The sequence below is a fragment of the Anarhichas minor genome, unplaced genomic scaffold, assembly GCF_050575085.1.
Source record: "Anarhichas minor isolate MPS153535 unplaced genomic scaffold, ASM5057508v1 ptg000012l, whole genome shotgun sequence".
Lineage (NCBI taxonomy): Eukaryota > Metazoa > Chordata > Actinopteri > Perciformes > Anarhichadidae > Anarhichas > Anarhichas minor.
In genome coordinates, this window is record NW_027466458.1 from 7,543,549 (window position 1) to 7,561,786 (window position 18,238).

An 18,238-nucleotide genomic window follows, 5' to 3' on the forward strand; every position below is an offset into this window, starting at 1 on the left:
ACACACACTCCCTTTTCACCACTTTGGCTCCGGGGCTTGTTGCAGGGCACACAACAAGAGGCTTCTGTGCATACCAAACCCAGGCTGCTCATTCAGAGCTGCCGCTAATCGTGCATTTGTGCGCACACACACACACATACACACTTCCATCACATGTGACCAGCATTCCTCCAGTATTAGCCGTTGGGGGAGAAGGGATTTGAAGGAATTGATCGAAAAGGAGAAAAAGAAAGAGAGAGGTTGCAGCAACTCAGGAAATATTCATAACTAGAAGAGAGAATACAAAGAAAACTCTAGAAGCACACGCGTCTTATGAAGTCAAACGTTCCTCTCTCTGTATTTCTTACTCTCTGTTTCCAACCTGATCAATCGTGTTGTTGGGTGCAGATTAGCACGGTGTCCCTGAGAGCTCAACGCACCGCCACATGAGGAAACACATGCAAATAGATGCAACACGAGCAAATGAACACATGCTAAGCTTTTAGAAAAGGCATCGCAAGACGCTCACAACACAGCGGAAACGATGACACAAAGCCCACTTTAATAACGTCATAAACCACAAACCACGGCAAGAACAGGGCTGCGGTGGATAAGATATTTTTTGCTTAGGAAGGTTCCTAACTGAGTGAAGAAGTATCTAATTAGCCGCCATGATGAGAGCTGTTTGAATTCTCTAAATGCTAAGGAAAGGTGCTTCAATGCTTCCTTTCTTAGCTCCTTTAGCAATACACCGGAATCATTTGATCTGTATTTATTTACTTAACATCACATTTACATGTAACAAACAGTAAACATAGCAAACTGTCAATGAATAAATTCTCCTTCTCAATAACAAGAATGAATCTTCATTATTGTACAAAAGAAATATTGATATTGAACAGTTGCATTGATATTGCACGAGTGAATTGTGAGTTTGGAAGCAGTAGAAGTGTTGATTGTTAAGTGTGAAAGCAAAAGGAAGGAAGGAGCTCCGCTTCCTCTCCTTCACACACCACGAGTGGAGCAGCCTGTCACTGGAGGAGCTGTTAATACAGCCTGCATGCTACAGCGTCATAGATTTCATGCTGCGATGTTTTAGTTGCGCTTTTTGTGGTCCTTCTTCGTTATAGTTTCACCATGGCAGTCCTACGTCAGTGACATCCACCATCGGATCACCATTAGTTGGGGGAAAGTCTTGTGCATCACTTTCTACTGTGACCATTGTGTTGTGTGCTTCTTTTTGTGTGCCGATGTCATCAAGTTGATGTTTTTGTGTGTCGTCAAGTTGGTGAAGATGTTTCCTCATTTGCTCGTGTTGTATCTATTTGCATGTGTTTTCTTCATTTGCAGTGTGTTCAGCCTTTAGACCCTTTAAAACTTTTACTGTACGGCATTTGTCATTGAACTGGATTGAAGCTCAGTGTACTTTGTATGTGTTTGATTCCTAAACTGTGAATCTAAGAAAGCGCAAAAGAGCAGCTGCTCTCGGCACCAAACTCTGATAAGCTACGATAAGTAAGACTTCTTAGAAGTCACGAAGCATTTAGGTCGTCCCAGCTCTACCCTGGCTCATTTCTCCGCGAGGTGTCCTGAGGTGGTAGAGCAGCTGTGAACTCAGTCTGTCAGTGTATCAGTCTCCCGTGTCATGTCAGACGCCACATCTTGCTCAGAGTATCGCAGGGATTCAGTCCAGGTAATTAATCTGAGCTCGTTAGCCACATGGCAGGCAGGTCGTAGCAGAAGCTCGCCTGCATGCTGCAGGGGTGACTCAGCGCCCACCTACTGTACTCGCATAGGAAGTACTGCATTTCTTAATAAACTTACATATGTGTATGTACATGTTGCCTGTCTGCATGGCTGTCTGTACACCAGCTTGTGTTGACAGAGTTACGCTGGCACATGCAGTGGATTATCTCAGCTTGGCCCCAAAGGAATGATGCCTTTTAAAGGAAGCTGGTGGGGTGAAACTGATATGTGCCGCTACCTTGCTCTCCCTCACATCTACCATGGGACTGCAACAGTAAATGATGGCATTAGGGAGGAGGGGAGGGGGCGGAGCAGATGAACTGCTTTCCTTCCTAGAGCGAGGGATGATTCGTGGGCCAGGGGAGGAGGAGGAGGAGGAGGAGGAGGATGAAGGTGGACAGGTGCTGAGAGAGAGATATGTGGGTTTTTTTTCTCTCTGCTGCACAGGAGATTTGGGGGGGCTGGAGAGAAAAGGATGAGAGGGAAAGAGAGAAAAAAGACAGGTGAAATATTTCCCCCTGTGGCAGAGGAAATGGGGGAAAGTGGAAAGGGCCAGCTCTGCATTGAGAAATGGACTAAACCATTCCCAGAGGGGTTGCTGAAAGTCCCAACCCCAAAGGCCTCTCTCTAAATGTACCTACCAGTGATGGATGGTATTAACGTTTACCCCCATGCTTTTTCCTCACCCCTCAGCAGAGCTCAGGGAGGGCTGATTGTGTGTGTGTGTGTGTGTGTGTGTGTGTGTGTGTGTGTGTGTGTGTGTGTGTGTGTGTGTGTGTGTGTGTGTGTGTGTGTGTGTGTGTGTGTGAGTCTGCACAACCAGCACACCGCATGCCAGGCAATCCCGGCATGGCCTCCTCGACACTCTCAGGGAGTAGAAAACACATCCCCTGTAACAATCGATAGCCACCCCCAGGTCCCAGCCCCGTCTGCTGTCCAACGCGGCTCCTATCTTCAATCGCCGCCACCACTATTAATTGTGTGCGCCAGCATTTCCTGTTTAGAGCCCGGGCCCTGAGATTAAAGAGCAGCACAGCTACTGGAGTCCTTTGCTCACAGGAGGAGGGAGGAGGGGAGCACAGTGTGAGGACTGTTTATCCAGAGGAATTTCCTCAGTGCCAGTTTACAAATACTTCTCATTTCCATTTACAGGGCCACATGGGGCTAACCTCCACTCTTATCCGTGTCAATTCATTTGCACCGAATCAACATCTTTGTGATGCTTTTATTCTTTTTCTCCCCAAACGAAAACAATTAAAGCCAACTGAGATGCATACAAAACAAAACAGTAGTTTGCAACACAGCAACGTCACGCTAAAATGTTTAGTTGATCACATTCTAGTAAAAATGTAGTAATTGATTAATGGTTGATGGCTCATTTATCAAGCAAAAGTACCAACAGCTGCTGCTTCCAGCGTCTCAAATGGAACAATGTGCTGCTTTCTGTCTTATACAGGATTGTGAATTAAACATCTTTGGGGTTTGAAGGGTTGGGCAGCAGACACATCGGCACCTGATTGTGACTGATTGGCCTTGTCTTTATTTGCAAAATGTTTCTCAATATTGCAATGTGCTTCTCTGATTATAACTGCACATATGATGTGATCAATCAATCAATGTCACCTGCTGATCTGACTCAGATGTATCATAACTCCTTATCAGTTTAGGTACAAGATAAAAACTCGTCTCACTTACTCAATAAACGGCCTTTGATGTAGCACCACTGCTTGCTTGTTTTCCCTGAAGCTTGAAGAATTAGTTTGACATTTTAAGAAATAAGTGCATTTGTTTTCTTGCCGAGAGTTGCATGAGAAGATGAATAAGCCCGCAGTGTGCTTTTGCACAGGCGGTTTTACTGCCTTTGTGCTACAAACCACACTGAATAACCCTCTCATGTCTGTGCGATAGCGTTAGCGTAGCTCAGCATCGCACAGCTTGACAGTCTCACAGCTGGTTCCCAGAAATATTCTGGCACTTAACGCTTAGTTGTTGTAAGGGTTTGAACAATTAAGACACATTGTGTTAATTAGTGAGCTTCAGAGGTGCTGGTTGGTGGACTTTGTCACTATTCCTTTGGACTGAGCCAGGCTAACGATGTCCCCGTTTCCGATATTTATGTTAAGCTAAGCTAACCATCTTCTTGCTCCACCTTCACACATACCGCACAGACATGAGAGCAAAGTACATTTGTGCCATCAAGATGGGTTGAGGGACATTTGGGCATCGTTGTTTTTAACATTTGTCCCTCATCTTCTCATGTCTCTCACAGTAGGACTCAAAGTGAGAGTATCCGTCTCTTTAGGGCAAACACATGCTGCCTCTACCTTACTTGCTCTCTCTCTCCCTCCCACACACACACACACACACACACACACACACACACACACACAGTGAAGTGAAAACAGCCACAAGAAGCATTCACTGTACACACATAATCATGAATTCACACAGACTCATTTTACCTCTGCAAACATCCAGTGACTTGCACTGCATGGATTAGCCCCCTCTTTGAAACTCGGCAAGTAGGGATTTCTTTTTAGGTGATCACTGGCCTAAGCAGTCGTTACACGCGGGATTAGCAGGTTCTGCCATTCAGACAACGCGGTCTGTTTAAACTGGCAGGGTGAAGAAAGCGGAGAGAGACGATAGGAAGGGAGAGGTTATGACAGGCGGTAACGGGGATGGAGTTGAGAATAAAGAGGAGAGAGACAGAGAAAGAGCAAAGGAGGTGTGAGAGACGTGAAATGGGGAACAGACGAGGAGGGAAGGGGAGCGAGATGCGGAGCAGAAGGGATGAGAGGTGAAAGGAGCGCAGCAGAATCGGGATGTGTGAAGAGAAGTGTGAAGGGAAGGAGAGGGGGAGAAGGCAAAGAGTCGAGAGAAGTCAGAGATGCATGGAAAGAGATGAGTGTAGAAGGAGGAGAGGTAAGGAAACTAGAGGAGATCAGATGAGAGGAGAAGCATACGTAAAGGTACCTGGTGCTGTGAGAATGGTACCTCTGCCAAGGAAGCAGCTTAGAAGGAGCTGACAATGACAATATTGTTTTGTGTCCTCCTCTGTTTTTTTGTTCCTTGTTTCACTTCTATAATATCCCCCCCCCCCCCCCCCCCCCCAAACAAGTGTTTGCAGAAAGGGAAGGTTGATGGGCTGATAACAGGCCTGGCTTTAGGGGTGGAAAGATATTTCCATGCTGCCGTGTCCGGCTCACTATAGCATCTCTCTTGCTTCCCGTGTGCACATAACTCCCATTGCACTTAGCTCTTCCTCCCCCTTCTCCTTCCTCTTCTCTGTGTCTTGTAAATGGAGAAACACATCGGGGATCCCTGTTGTGAGCTCTACCTCTTCCTCGGCTGCCGTTTGTCGTTCCGTTCCACCCCCCTCACTCCCCCCCCCCATCGCCTCTTCCTTTTGTGTGTCTAGCAAGGTGTGCAACAGCGGCGTGGCAGCCAGGCAGCTTTCTTAGTTTTCCGTTTGATGCATCGCGGCACATTCCACTGGAACAAGTCAGCGCTTCCTGGGAGCAGAACTCGTGCCTTGTGTCAGCGCTCTGTCGCCTTACCCGCCCCACTTTCACTCATTACCCTTTTCCCTCTTTCCGGTCTCCCCTGTGCCCCTCCTTCGCTTTCAGCCTATTCTGCTGGAAAGATAGGGGAATTGTACGTACGCACACACACTCGCACACTATCTCACATATGCAGACGCAGGGCACTGACAAGTGCAGCCTTTCCAGTCACACGCCACACCACTACAATTTTCCCCACATTCTCATGTGGCTCCACTGAAAAAGGAAAAAGGTACACATACATGCACACACGCACATAAACACAAACACCCACACAGACTCACAGTCATATTCTGGCCCTTTATCCTGTCTTGGTAATCTGTTTACGGAGTGCTGGGCCCACTTGAGGGAGAATCTAATTGAAACCGGGGCTAATCTGATGATGGCACGGAGCGGCAGAGCCCTCGGCCCCGCTTCACCTCCAGTTAGGTTGCACCTTGTAGTCCTCACGCTCAGTACCTTGCTACTTCATTTCATGCCTCACGGTTCAATGCAGCGCTGCCCACTCATACATGCCACATTGATTGTTAATCCGACATTTGATATGCACCGCGCTCACTCAATTCAGATGTTGTTTTTCTTGTTTGTGTTCTCACTGCCCACGACTTACCGAGCGCCTCCCTTGTCTCTCTCCTCCTGTTCCCTCTCTCCTCATCCAGGACGGATATTACTCCCACCGGCCAAAGGAGAAAAGTAAAGTGGACAGCAACAACGAGAACTCTGTGCCCAAAGACTTTGAGAATATTGACAATAGTAACTTTGGCGCACGCTCACAGCCACACCGACAGTCTGTAGGCGCCACCAGCAGCAAGCAGCAGCGGGAGCATCTGCAGGAGAAAGCCCACGCCCAGCAGCAGACCTGGAGGGACAACTCCCCGAGTCTGGGCCGCGGCTCAAACGAAGTGTTGCCTGTAGGCCACCAGCCTCTGGCGGTCGGCAACAACGCCTCCTACCCAGGTGGTCAAGGCGGAGCGGGAGGGTCTCGGCAACACTACAGTGCCCCGCAGGCCCAGCAGGCCCAGTCCCAGCACCGACATCAGCACCCGCACAGGAGGCAAGCGACTGCAGCGCCGCTGGCGGTGACCTACGACGATCCACCAAAGTGCGAGATCAGTGGGAAGGAAGCCATTTCAGCTCTTTCCAGAGCCAAGAGCAAAGAGTGCCGGCAACAGATTGCTGAGGTGTACTGCAGACACAAGGGAGGGCAATTAATGCCTGAGGCGGTCACTCGCTACTGCCCCCTCGAGGGTAAGTCCATCATTGTAATTAATTAGATTGATTAGTTGATTTCAGTCACTAGTGCAGTCACTTTGTATTCTGCAGGAATAACGTCTCACTGAACGGGTCGATGTCTATCAAGCTTCCCATCGCAGGAACACCTGAATGTTGAGGTCCAAATGGTTTTGTTATGTAAAACCACGATTTGTACATCTGGTGCCGCTTAAAGTATTTCTCTATAACATCACATTTTCATGACTAAATAACCAACAATCAGTGTTACAGTCTGGGGTAAAAACATCCTCTGGTACTATTTATTGAGTGTAACACTCACAAACTTAACTAGTCTAGATTTGATGGACGGTGCTGGTGACAGAAGCAAATAACCCCACAACTGTCATCACAGTTTTCTTCGACTGTTGCTAAGCTCTGATTGGTGCACAGAACTACGCGACATCAACTTTTGGAGAAAAGACACAAACTCTGGTTTAGAGGGTGTGTTCATGTATGTATGATGCATGTATTGTATGTATGTAGGTATGCACTCATATTACCGTATATATGAGGATAAATAATTCCTGCAAATGCAGCATTTATGTAAAAACAGTTCCAATATGTGAGACAGACTCTCACCACTTTTAAGAAACAAATAGATTCAAAATCAGGAGATCAATAAGCTAAAAGACGTGTTTGGTTGAGTTGATTATTCTAGGGGACTTACTAAAGTACAAGATGCGAAGAAAAACCTCATGCAAAAACTGTTATTGGGCTTACCTCGTATTGTTTGACATGTTATTGTTGTTTTGACGTTATTTACTACTCTCTGCTGTACACGCTTTCTTTTTCATTGCAAAAAACAGAAAAGTAATATCCGCAAAGCTAAGTACACAGAGTGGTGTGACCGTTCAGGTTTTAGTACACGGTAAAATATTTCCTGTTCTCATAATTGCAATTCTTGTCAAAGGCAAGAAATGTTTTATTTTTGCTGATATATAATTGGTGAAGTAAATTGTTGGAGAAAATGGGGACGCTGCTTGTATTCTCTCTAAATTGGTTTCCAATTTTCATTTGTTTTGTCAAGCTGGCAACAGAACACAAGTTCTCCTTTCTTTTTGTCAAGCAGACGCACACAAACTCTTTGAATTTGTGGACATCTGCAGTCTGGCCGTGGATTCTGTAAACATAATCTGTTGCGGCTGCCGCCATCGGTGGGGAGCACGCATCAGTAGCCGTGTTGAAATGAACAGCACGTACACACAGATGCATTTACACACATAGGAGTGGACTCACTGCGCTGTGGACAGCAGGGGAGGAGGAGAAAGCCGTTATACATCCTGCCTGTTCTACTCAGATACCTTCACGGACCTCGCTCGTGTTTTTAGGACTCGAGGAGGCACCGGGATTTTGTAACTTTTGTACATTCCCCTCCCCGAGAAGAGGAGCATCGTTTGTCCGTGCCTGAGCTGCTGTCATCTCACACAGCAACTCACCATCCCACTCACACTGACAGTTTGATCAAAGCAGACAAAGACATTGAAAAGGGCCTTCCCCTGGTGGCTGGGCTGTAACAACACGACAGCTAAATGAAATCACTTTTCTTTCTGACTCTGCGTCTGCCTGCCTGCTGCCTTTCAATGAGTTATCTCTCTCTCTCTCTCTCTCTCTCTCTCTCTCTCTCTCTTCCCTCCTCTGTTCCCCGTCCCGATTCAAGTCCTAACCTTGTTAGCAGAAAATTGGCCAATTTAATTTGATGGGTATGCTGTCCTTGAGGCCCTGGCTACATAAGCTACTGTGATAGCTCCGGCATTAGCATCATTGAATACAGGAGGAACATGTTCAATCTCTTCTCCTCCACATGCTAACTTGACTAATGTAACTGCGCTGCGTTGCTCCAGCGCGTAGCTTTAATCCAATGGCCTTGTACTGAACAGGACGTGTGTATAAATCATGCTTAAAGCTGCTATAATCAATATAGTTATAACGATCAATCAAATAATCATGTGAATGCAACTGCTCATAGTGACAAACCGAAACAAAAACCCAGATCTGAAGTTCCCCTCAGCTCTGTGAGTGAGTTTCTTCTGGCTCATTGTTCTAGAACTGGGCGATACGCACAAAACCTTCTATCTCGATATATAGTTAACTCTCTTGAGTGATAACAATATATTCATCACGATATAGCATGTTTTAATTCCATAAATAGACTATGTCATTTCATGGTAAAGACTATTTTTTATCCTCGTGTGTGAATTAAATACTTGAAGATGAAAAGTATAAAGATGCACCGATACCGGCTCACATCTGGATCAGGTGTCGGTGACAATAAGCCGATCTGGTATCGGTTACCATTGTTTTATGAATAACCCCTTCAGTACATTTATATCTATGTATTTATTTGTTATATTTAGTTTTATAGTTTGTTTTACAGTTAAGAAAGCAATGTTTAAGCCAAGCCTGATGTTTCTTACACATAAAAGAATAATCCCGTCACTTCTATGAGGCGTGCAGTTTATTGATCAAACACTGGTTTTGGATACTTGGTATCGGCACACACCCAAAGTCCAGGGATTGGTATTGTATCGGCACTGAAAAAGGCAAATCGGTGCGTCATTAGAGAAGTATTGTCTCATTAAATAAAGAACTTTAGTGTAAAATGAACAGGAAAGTTATATTATGGGGAAAAAATAAATAAATGTTTCCAGCTCTACACTGACTATGTTTACATGCATGATCACAAAATAGGAGAGTAATCAGATTAAGACAATAATTAGATTTAACCACACTGGGGTATTGTGTTTGTTACATTGAACTTAGTGGTAATGTACAGCGTGATGTTTTCACGATCATAACGATAGGATTCCATTGAAAGATGATAAATGATTGAGTTATTGAGTCGCCTCGCCCGATCATCAGCTCACATGCTTCCTGCCCAGCACGTCGTTACAGGTTAAAAGAAAAGGAAATGAAATTTGTTATTGCATTCGTAGAAATCAAACCCATAGATATGATTTGTACGACAGCAAGCCTAGTTTTGTGGATGTTTTTTTAGGAGCAAACTAAAATCCCCAGGACATTCTCAAACGCAATTTGGTCCGATCCCTTTGGGATATACTGTAGCTCAGCTCTTGTTCTAACCTCTCACATGAGCCGTCAAGATGGCGGCTGGGCAAGATGATGGAGGAAGAGAGTCGGGTGATAGCAGATGAGGGAGAGGTAGTTTAAAAGATTGATGGCGAAAGGGAAGGGTGATGAAGAGTAATGAGTAGAGGAGGGCTTCTATTTTTTTCTTTCAAAATAAGGTGCAGTCTGCTACAAAAACTCTACACATGATGCTCATTTACAGATAAACACACATGCTCGACAAAACTGACGGTTAAGTTCTCACACACACACACACACACACACACACACAGCAGTGCTCATTAGTTCAGCTAGCATAGCACACACTCTCGAAGTGCTTTGTGAATTGACTGGCCAATTATCCGTGTGCAAAGCAAACCAGTGAACCTTCTTAGCTGGCCACCAATTACCGTTCAATCTGATACGGCCCACAGTAGATTTCCCCCCTGAGCTGTCACACACGCACACACATGCAGAGAGAGAGAGAGAGAGAGAGAGAGAGAGAGAGAGAGAGAGAGAGAGAGAGAAATAAGTGACTGACAGAAGCCACAGCCAATTGGGGCCAAATGGAGCCAGGGGAGCGTGTCATTAACCCCAACCTTAGATGTTGGACGCCTGCCCTTAAATTTAAACGAGTGAGTTCGTTGAGCGGGAGGGACCGGGCCTTTTTAGCCCGTCCCCGTCTACTCAAAAAGAGACGACATGTCGGACACTTACCCTAAACCTTTGAGTGATTACAGGAACCTTAGGGCCAGTGGGGGAGAGGAGTCGGGAGGGGCATTTCTGACGAAACATAACCTCAGGGGAAGAAACAGCCCCCACCTCAGTATTCCCTCAGCTTCCTCTTCTTCTTCAGCACAGACAGGCTCTTGGGAACTACAGTCCCACATTATAGTCATTAATCTACATCAGGCACATTCTGTGAACAAATATGTGTCATGAGCTGCGTGTGCACGTGTGCTGTTATAAACGAAGATTTAAGAACAAACTGCGATAATGTTTTGGGCCTTGATGGTGCAGAACTGCTTCGAGGAAGGTTTCCTTCAGGTTTGAAGAGCGAGTGTTTGTCTTTGAACGGTTAAGGTTGGTACGGAACCACACAATGGAGCAATGTGAGGTTGCCAATGGCTCTCCAGAGATTGTTGGAATTGTTTAATTTGACAGTGGCTTGGCCGGCCGCGACCAGGGCGGTGTTTGCCTGGATGCTTATTCTGGTCATTTGTGTGAGAACCAAGGCATCTTCTGGGAATTCTGCCGAAGAGGAATGATGGCACATTGTCAAACCGTGCTCCACCCTGAAAGCCCCGGAGGAATCTCTCATTGGATTCCCATCTGAAGGAGGACAGTAGTTACAGTGTCTGGGTGAAATTGTCATAGTTCCAATTCAATCACATGAGAAAATGTACGAGTGAGTAATGGTTCTGTGGTTCTGTTTTTTTGTTCCACAGCAGAGGCTGAAGAAGCATTTTTTGTTCTCATGTATTCATCTATTCAATAATATCTTAGTTGTAGCATGACTTTCTTTACTTGTACATAATCTTGACTAATTTGGCCGCCTAAGAACATCTAAAGTGTTTGAATGACTCGGTGGAGAGCAAAGGGAAGTTACTCACGGTGGAGTCGGTGTTTATCACGGCGTCATGGCTGTGTCACAGTCTCTGTACGGCTTCAGGAGAGCGCGTCGATTAAACAGATTCAGACAGTGGCACTTTTAGAGACGATGTGAACTACCTCCTGAATGTTCACTGGTGACATAGCAGTTCATTATTATGAATATGCCAATCATACCACTCAGACTGAAACTTACCGTGTTGCCTGGCAACCTTGTTGTTTCGCAATTTCCGTTTATTATTTAACGAAAGAATCATATTTAATTTTCATTGCTAGCTATATTCATAATGCATTTGTAGGTGCGTCACCGTCTAATAGTGCTGTTTGTGCTGCCTCTCATAGATTATCACATAAATAACAGATTTGATTTGGCAATCAAACCAAACCCTGATTATGTTACTGATGAGGAATCCACGCAGCGTCGCCTTAATTAAATGCAAGATGTGTTTCCACAGGTATCATCGCTAAACTGTTGTCTTCATACCTCACAGGTAAAGCCAACGCTAATGTCCAGTGGGACGAGGACTCTGCTGAGAGCTTTCCATCTAAACCAGTCAGAATAGCGTTTGTGTTGGTGGTCCATGGACGAGCCTCTCGCCAGTTTCATCGCCTCTTCAAAGCCATCTACCACAGCTCGCACTACTACTACATACATGTTGATCAGGTGAGCCGCAGAGAGCCTACAAACACCATGCACCTTCAATCCTTTGTTTCATCAATGAAAGATTGGTATGATAATACGATCTTCTCCTTTTTTCAATACTTGTACAATATAATTGCTTGGTATCAGACACAATAGTAATCAGTGTGTGATCATTTCCTTTGTTCCAGCGCTCTAACTACCTGCACAGACAGGTGCACTCCTTGGCTGCCCAGTATTCAAATGTGAGGGTGACACCGTGGCGCATGGCCACCATCTGGGGTGGGGCCAGTCTGCTGACCATGTATCTTCGCAGCATGGCTGACCTGCTGGCCATGAGGGACTGGAGCTGGGATTTCTTCATCAACCTCAGTGCTGCCGACTACCCCATCAGGTAACAAAGACTCATCGAACAGGAAGGCGGGTTCAGTGACGGGCGATAGGGGAGACCTGAGGGTGAGGCAGGTCATCTCTTTAAGAGTTGTCCTGGAAGGAAATAAAGTGGGGTGAAGGTGCAACCGTCTGCAGTAATAAAGGTGACAAAGGCAGTCGCCGGGCGTGCTCAACAATAGTAGACCGCTCTCAGCCAATATGGAGGAAATTCAATAGACGCTGGTCTGGGCTGCTGCGGTTAACTGTGAGCTTTAAATAAAGAGTTACTCCAAACCAAACAGATCGATAAAGTAGAACCTCTGCTTTTCTCAAACACTATTCGTTCACACCTTCTATTCCCTGCTTCCTGGCTTGTACTCCATTGAATGGGTTACGTGGTGAACTGATCACAATTTGATTGCCCAGGGTCAATACCTATTGACTTTCCACGCCGGTTATGTACTGTACAGTCCGAAAGGCATCTCTCCGCTCCAAAACATCCCCTTTAAGAGGCTGTAAAAGGTAATTAAAGCCACAAAGTCTACGTGGACATGAAGTCATGGAAATAGCCGACTGCAGGAGAATTTTTGTGACTTGTACTTTTTTTTTTTTTATGTGAGTTTATAGTCCTCCTGGGAGTTCAGGGTCTGCTGGGTTTTTGATGTAGCTCTGCAGCAGCCAATTAAAATCCTCCTATTAAGGAAGAGTTATCTCTTCTGCGCAGCCAGATGTCCACCAGTTGAATTTAGACAAGCTGTAATGGCCACTGGGTAAAAAGAAGCGGGATCTGATGTCTCCACAGCTGGAGCTAAGATGCCGGGGCAAAGATGGATTTTGTTCATAGACTCTATCTTGTTGTGTTTCCTTGTTTTTTCACCATATCGAACGCTGCTGACACGCCGTCTGTGTCTGTCTGTGTATGTGAGTCTGTGTTTCTGCACCAGTGTGTGCACACCTGAGTTTATGTCTGCATAGTTCAGTGTATCTCTGCACCTGCCTGTGTACATGTGTGCATATTTATCCTGTCTGTATGTCTGTCACTGCATGATTAAAGGTATTTACGAGTGCATGCACTGAGACACTGTTTTTCTCCCGTCTCTTGCCTCCTCATTTGCATGAGGGTGATGTTGAGAAAAGGGCTGACAGTGGAGGTTTTAAGCCCCATCTGTTGGGAAACGAAACGATTGATGGAGCGAGAGAGGGAGCTGAGAGGCAGAGATGACAGGGAGTGGCGAGGGAGCGAGAATAAGCAGCTAGGGAAGGGGAACAAGAGGGAACTGCATGTTTTGGATCCATGCAATATGGAAATATGTAAATGGAAATCTTGTATCTCTGCTTAGCAAGTGCATTTGTGACCACAGCTTGCATTTTACAAAGTCTGCTCCCTGCATATTTACTAAGTTGAACTTGCAAATGTGGTCCTTTTTAAGTGGCAGGCCTGGGCTCAGACCCCCGTGAGACGGAGCATCCGTGCTGCTCGAGTGTCCTCGAGCAACAAACTGAAACCCGTTCAGCTGTTTTGTCGCTGATAATCCTCTCTGATTTCTTTGGAAAAGGAATTGGCCGGAAAGAGAGACATTCTCCCTCAGCAATAAACACCTCAGCATTACATTATCATCATGGACTTACTGTAGCACACTACGGCGCATAAAAACATGTTGGTATAAGCGGATGTCTGCGAATGCAACCATGTGTTAAGCTGCCAGCGTGCTTCATCAGAACTGCGTGTCGGATGGTCGTATAAGCGCTGCTCCCTCACCACACCTTTCTATGCAAAAGCTGCCATTCACGAGCACTTCACTCCGTGATTCAGCTGACTTCTACTCCACTCAAAATACATGTTGTGAATCTGCACTAGTCTGTTCTTAATGTAGCTTTAAGTCCAGTATTTTTGGTCTCAGACTTTCCAAATTGCACTCGTTTTGCCTTGATGACCATACTGCGGCTTCCCTGCCCCGCTGTCCTGACTACACTGTCCTGACTACACTGTCCTGACTACACTGTCCTGACTACACTGTCCTGACTACACTGTCCTGACTACTGCTGTTGTTGTCAGTGGGATTGGAGACAAGCATTATTTCCCCACTAATTCCCTGATAATGTCTGTCCTGCCGCGCATGGATAGCTCTGAAAGGCAAACCCAGAGCCCCTCACACCAGCAGAGGGGCTGTGAGTCCAGGGGAGATATGCTCTCTGTGTGTGTGTGTGTGTGTGTGTGTGTGTGTGTGTGTGTGTGTGTGTGTGTGTGTGTCTGTGTGTCTGTGTGTGTGTGCGTGTGTCCAGAGGCCAGAGGATGAGTTACATGCTTGCTCTGTCAAAGTACAACCCTCTTTCTCAGCTTTTATCTACACAGCCTCCTTTCTTTTACCTCTTTATAGACTTTATAGCTGCTTTTAAGGAGTCTGAGCTTTGTCCGATGGCTGGCTGCAGGCGTCATATCGTCTCATCTCTTTCACTTTGTCATGTCTCTATGAATAAAAAGTTGTATCTCATATTTTAGGATTGTTCCATAAGGGATAGGTGTAATTTCCTGTTGTGAAAAAAGCCATTTATTACCCATTGGAACTAAGCCAACGTGCTTGAAAATGTGTTTGAAAAATGTCATAAAAATGACATAAAAACGTATCGAAAAACTAACGAGATTGTAAAATTAAGTTGCAAAACTTTTTGACGTATTTTACAGGACGAAGGTGGTGAGTGTATGATTCCTCTCTCTCCTGTCTGAGTGTCAGTGTGCGTTCATAACCTGGACTCCACTGGAGTTCCCTCCTGGAATTATGTACTTAAAGTCTGTGTTATTAAAAGGCACATTATTGATTTAACAGTAAGACCATGGAAGTGAAACAGTGACATAATGATGAAGTTTAAATGGCTACGATATTGAAAATGTGCACATTTGTCAGTACCTCACAGCGGTTTATTGTGTGTGTGTGTGTGTGTGTGTGTGTGTGTGTGTGTGTGTGTGTGTGTGTGTGTGTTACAGTAATGTGTGTGTGTGAATACCACTGTGAGACAGAGCAGCCACAGGGCTGACAGTAAGCAAACTAGACCCAGTGGACGAGGTGACCACTCAGGTGGCAAATCTGGAGCTTGACATGAATTCCCCTTGCTCTCTGTGTGTGTGTGTGTGTGTGTGTGTGTGTGTGTGTGTGTGTGTGTGTGTGTGGGTGTGTGTGTGTGTGTGTGTGTGTGTGTGTGTGTGTGTGGGAAGTAGAGACAGAGAGGACTGCATGTGTCTGTGTAGCACATCATCAGTTAGGCTTTATGGCTCAGGACCTCCTAAGATAAGCCCCCCAGGCTGTGAAATTGCTCCTTGAAGAGAAAATGACATTAATATGCGCTTGTCCCTCCCCCCAATGATCCTTGAGCTTTTCACCAGGGCCTCGCAGCTCTTTTAGAAAGGCAAGCCAAGCCATCATGAAAAGCTCCACCACAGATGAGATGTTAGAGCCATGGACTGGGGCGTAGCCTGCAGAGCAAAGCTTTTAGCCTGTCTGGCCCGTATATGAGGGAGTTGACTGCTCTATAATGTAAGAGCATTCATCAAAATCATGGAGAGCACAATCTTTTGTATAATCCTTAATAGTTTGAACGGCGTGAAAGGACTGAGGGGCCGACACGAAGAGCAGCCGAGCTCTTTAAATGTGACTTAAAGCCCCAAATGTGAAGTATTTCTCAATAACAGGGAAGTCCCCCTCAACTCATACATGTGTTCTGCTTATTGTTATTTCACTTGGTCGTTTGAGATTCACGGTGCAGAATGATGTATGCAGGAGTTTGTTTTTACATTCTTTACATTTCACAACTCACACAAGTGCGATGTGGGAAATCGAAGGCTCAGAATAGACGTTTCTGTGACATCTTGTGTCAGATAGTTATCTTTTGAAACTAAAAGCATTTGGATATTTCAACGAGGGAGACGGAGTAAATTAGTCTGGAACCTCTCACTTCACTTTCGATCTCCAACGAGCAAAGACCAAAAGGCCTCTGGATGCAGTCGGGCAGACCTACAACCAACTAGAGCAACGAAACATGTGACGTAGAGCTGAGCGACGGGGAACTGTGAACAGACTTCAGCGTGAAGAGATGAGCTCAGAGATGGCGTAGCATCAATATGTCAGTAAACAGGTGTTTTTACTTTACCTGGGAACCAGACAAATCTCATCTCTTGTGTTATTTGCTTTAGCAAATATGCATTATGATTTGTTCTGGTGATGTCAGGCCACGCGATAGCGGCTTCCACACCAGCTGTAGCGTCAACGACGTTTCTCTTTAGTCAACGTCTCACACATGCCCCATACTGGATAACAGTTGTGATTGGCCCGTCAGATCTCAAGTTGCTGGAAAAATGTCCAAAGTGGACCAGACGCATATGCCAGATCAAATACAACATGAGCAGATTTACTGGGCTCCCGTGCAGGGAATGAATGTAGTCTTAAGAGTCTTAAATATTTAATTGAACTTTGTTGCGGAAAACACATATCAGACAGAAGTTATATTCCAAACAGAGTATATGTCTTAAAACATGTATAGGGGATCCTTCAATGGTTATGACAACGTTTGGAACAATCCTTAGTTATTCTATATCAAGAGTTTAACACTCAAAAGCTTAGCTTAACTGTTTTATCAGGACTCTGTCATTACATGTTGATTCAAGTGTTGCTTAATCCTGATTGGTGCAGGGAAGTATGTGACATTACATTTGCCTTCTGAGCTCCACTCGCTTCTAACCGGTGAGAAAAGATACTGTGAAGAACACAATTACAGAACTCTCCTATTTGAAATAACCAAAAACAGTTTGAACTTTGGAAGAAAATGGTGTCTTTGTGTCGGATCCCATCACTCACGGTCAGGAGCTAATTGAAAGATGTATTTTCTGGGACCTAAAGGTCACAGTGAAATTAATCTTTTGCTTCTGTAGAACGATGAAGGACGAGGAAGAAATGAAGAGATTGAAACACACGCCTCTGATCCACGACATCGCTCCGTTAGCTACACGCCACCAACCAATTGTCAAGTGTAGTGTTACATGATGGGCGAGATTAGCTCGTAAACCCAGATCGCACTTGATTGGATGCATTTTGTAAACGCTCTAAAGTTCTCGTCATTAAAAGTAGTTTAACGTTTTACAGAAAGATGAAAGAGGGATTTTGATATAATTTGACATATATTTAGCATTTAACAAGAGCAAACACAGGGACACGGGATTAGAACTTGAAAAACGTATTTCTTATATCACTGTCTTTTTTATAGCAGCCAGTAACAGATGGATTCATTTGCATAATTTCCCTCCAAAGCTTACATTGTACTTTTAACATGTACTGTACTGCAGACTCAATGTTCCAGCTAGCTCTCTCCATATGTTTCCCTCTCGAAAGAAAGCCATCTTCTTCCATTTCAGGACCAACAACCAGCTGGTGGCCTTCCTGTCCAAATACAGAGACATGAACTTCATCAAGTCCCACGGCAGGGACAACGCCAGGTGATATGCACCTTTTACTAACTTCATTTTAAACACTCCAACCTTTCTCTAACTCTCTGTGCTTGTCTCTCTTACTCACACACACCAGCACCTAAGTGCACACACAGCGCACTCCTGCCAGCACGGCGTGGTCACTGAATCATAATACAATTAGCTCCCATCTGTGGCTCCGTTAATTAACCTCCACGGTGGGGTGAGCCGGCGAGGTCGCCGCCAGAATGCCCTTTTCCTGCTGCCTCTACCCTGCTGCCCTCTACTTTCTGCCTCATCACACCCCCGCCAAAACACATCCATCGCCCGACACAGTGGGAGGAAATACCCCCGAAACACAGGAAAATAATTTAACAAGAATCCGCCAGCATGGATGCATGAGTCAGCGTGACTCAACGGTGCCTTTTTCTATTGGCGGCGCAGTATTTTATTCAGTGCTGTTTGATGAGAGTGAAGCTGTTTTGTTCCTGATTTAATTCAGTTTTTAACAACAATAAGGATCTCAGTAATCCACCA

General features: G+C 45.3%; 1 protein-coding gene across 1 annotated transcript in view; it reads left to right on the top strand.

The window, feature by feature from the left end:
- The window catches only part of xylt1 (xylosyltransferase I), a 66,769-nt gene that overhangs the window by 30,716 nt on the left and 17,815 nt on the right, over window positions 1–18,238 (top strand). Inside the window, exons 2-6 of the mRNA XM_076090794.1 lie at window positions 5,948–6,217; window positions 6,296–6,536; window positions 11,729–11,901; window positions 12,069–12,271; window positions 17,651–17,731. Of these exons, the coding sequence (XP_075946909.1) occupies window positions 5,948–6,217; window positions 6,296–6,536; window positions 11,729–11,901; window positions 12,069–12,271; window positions 17,651–17,731 (968 nt within the window). The remainder of the gene's footprint in view (window positions 1–5,947; window positions 6,218–6,295; window positions 6,537–11,728; window positions 11,902–12,068; window positions 12,272–17,650; window positions 17,732–18,238) is intronic.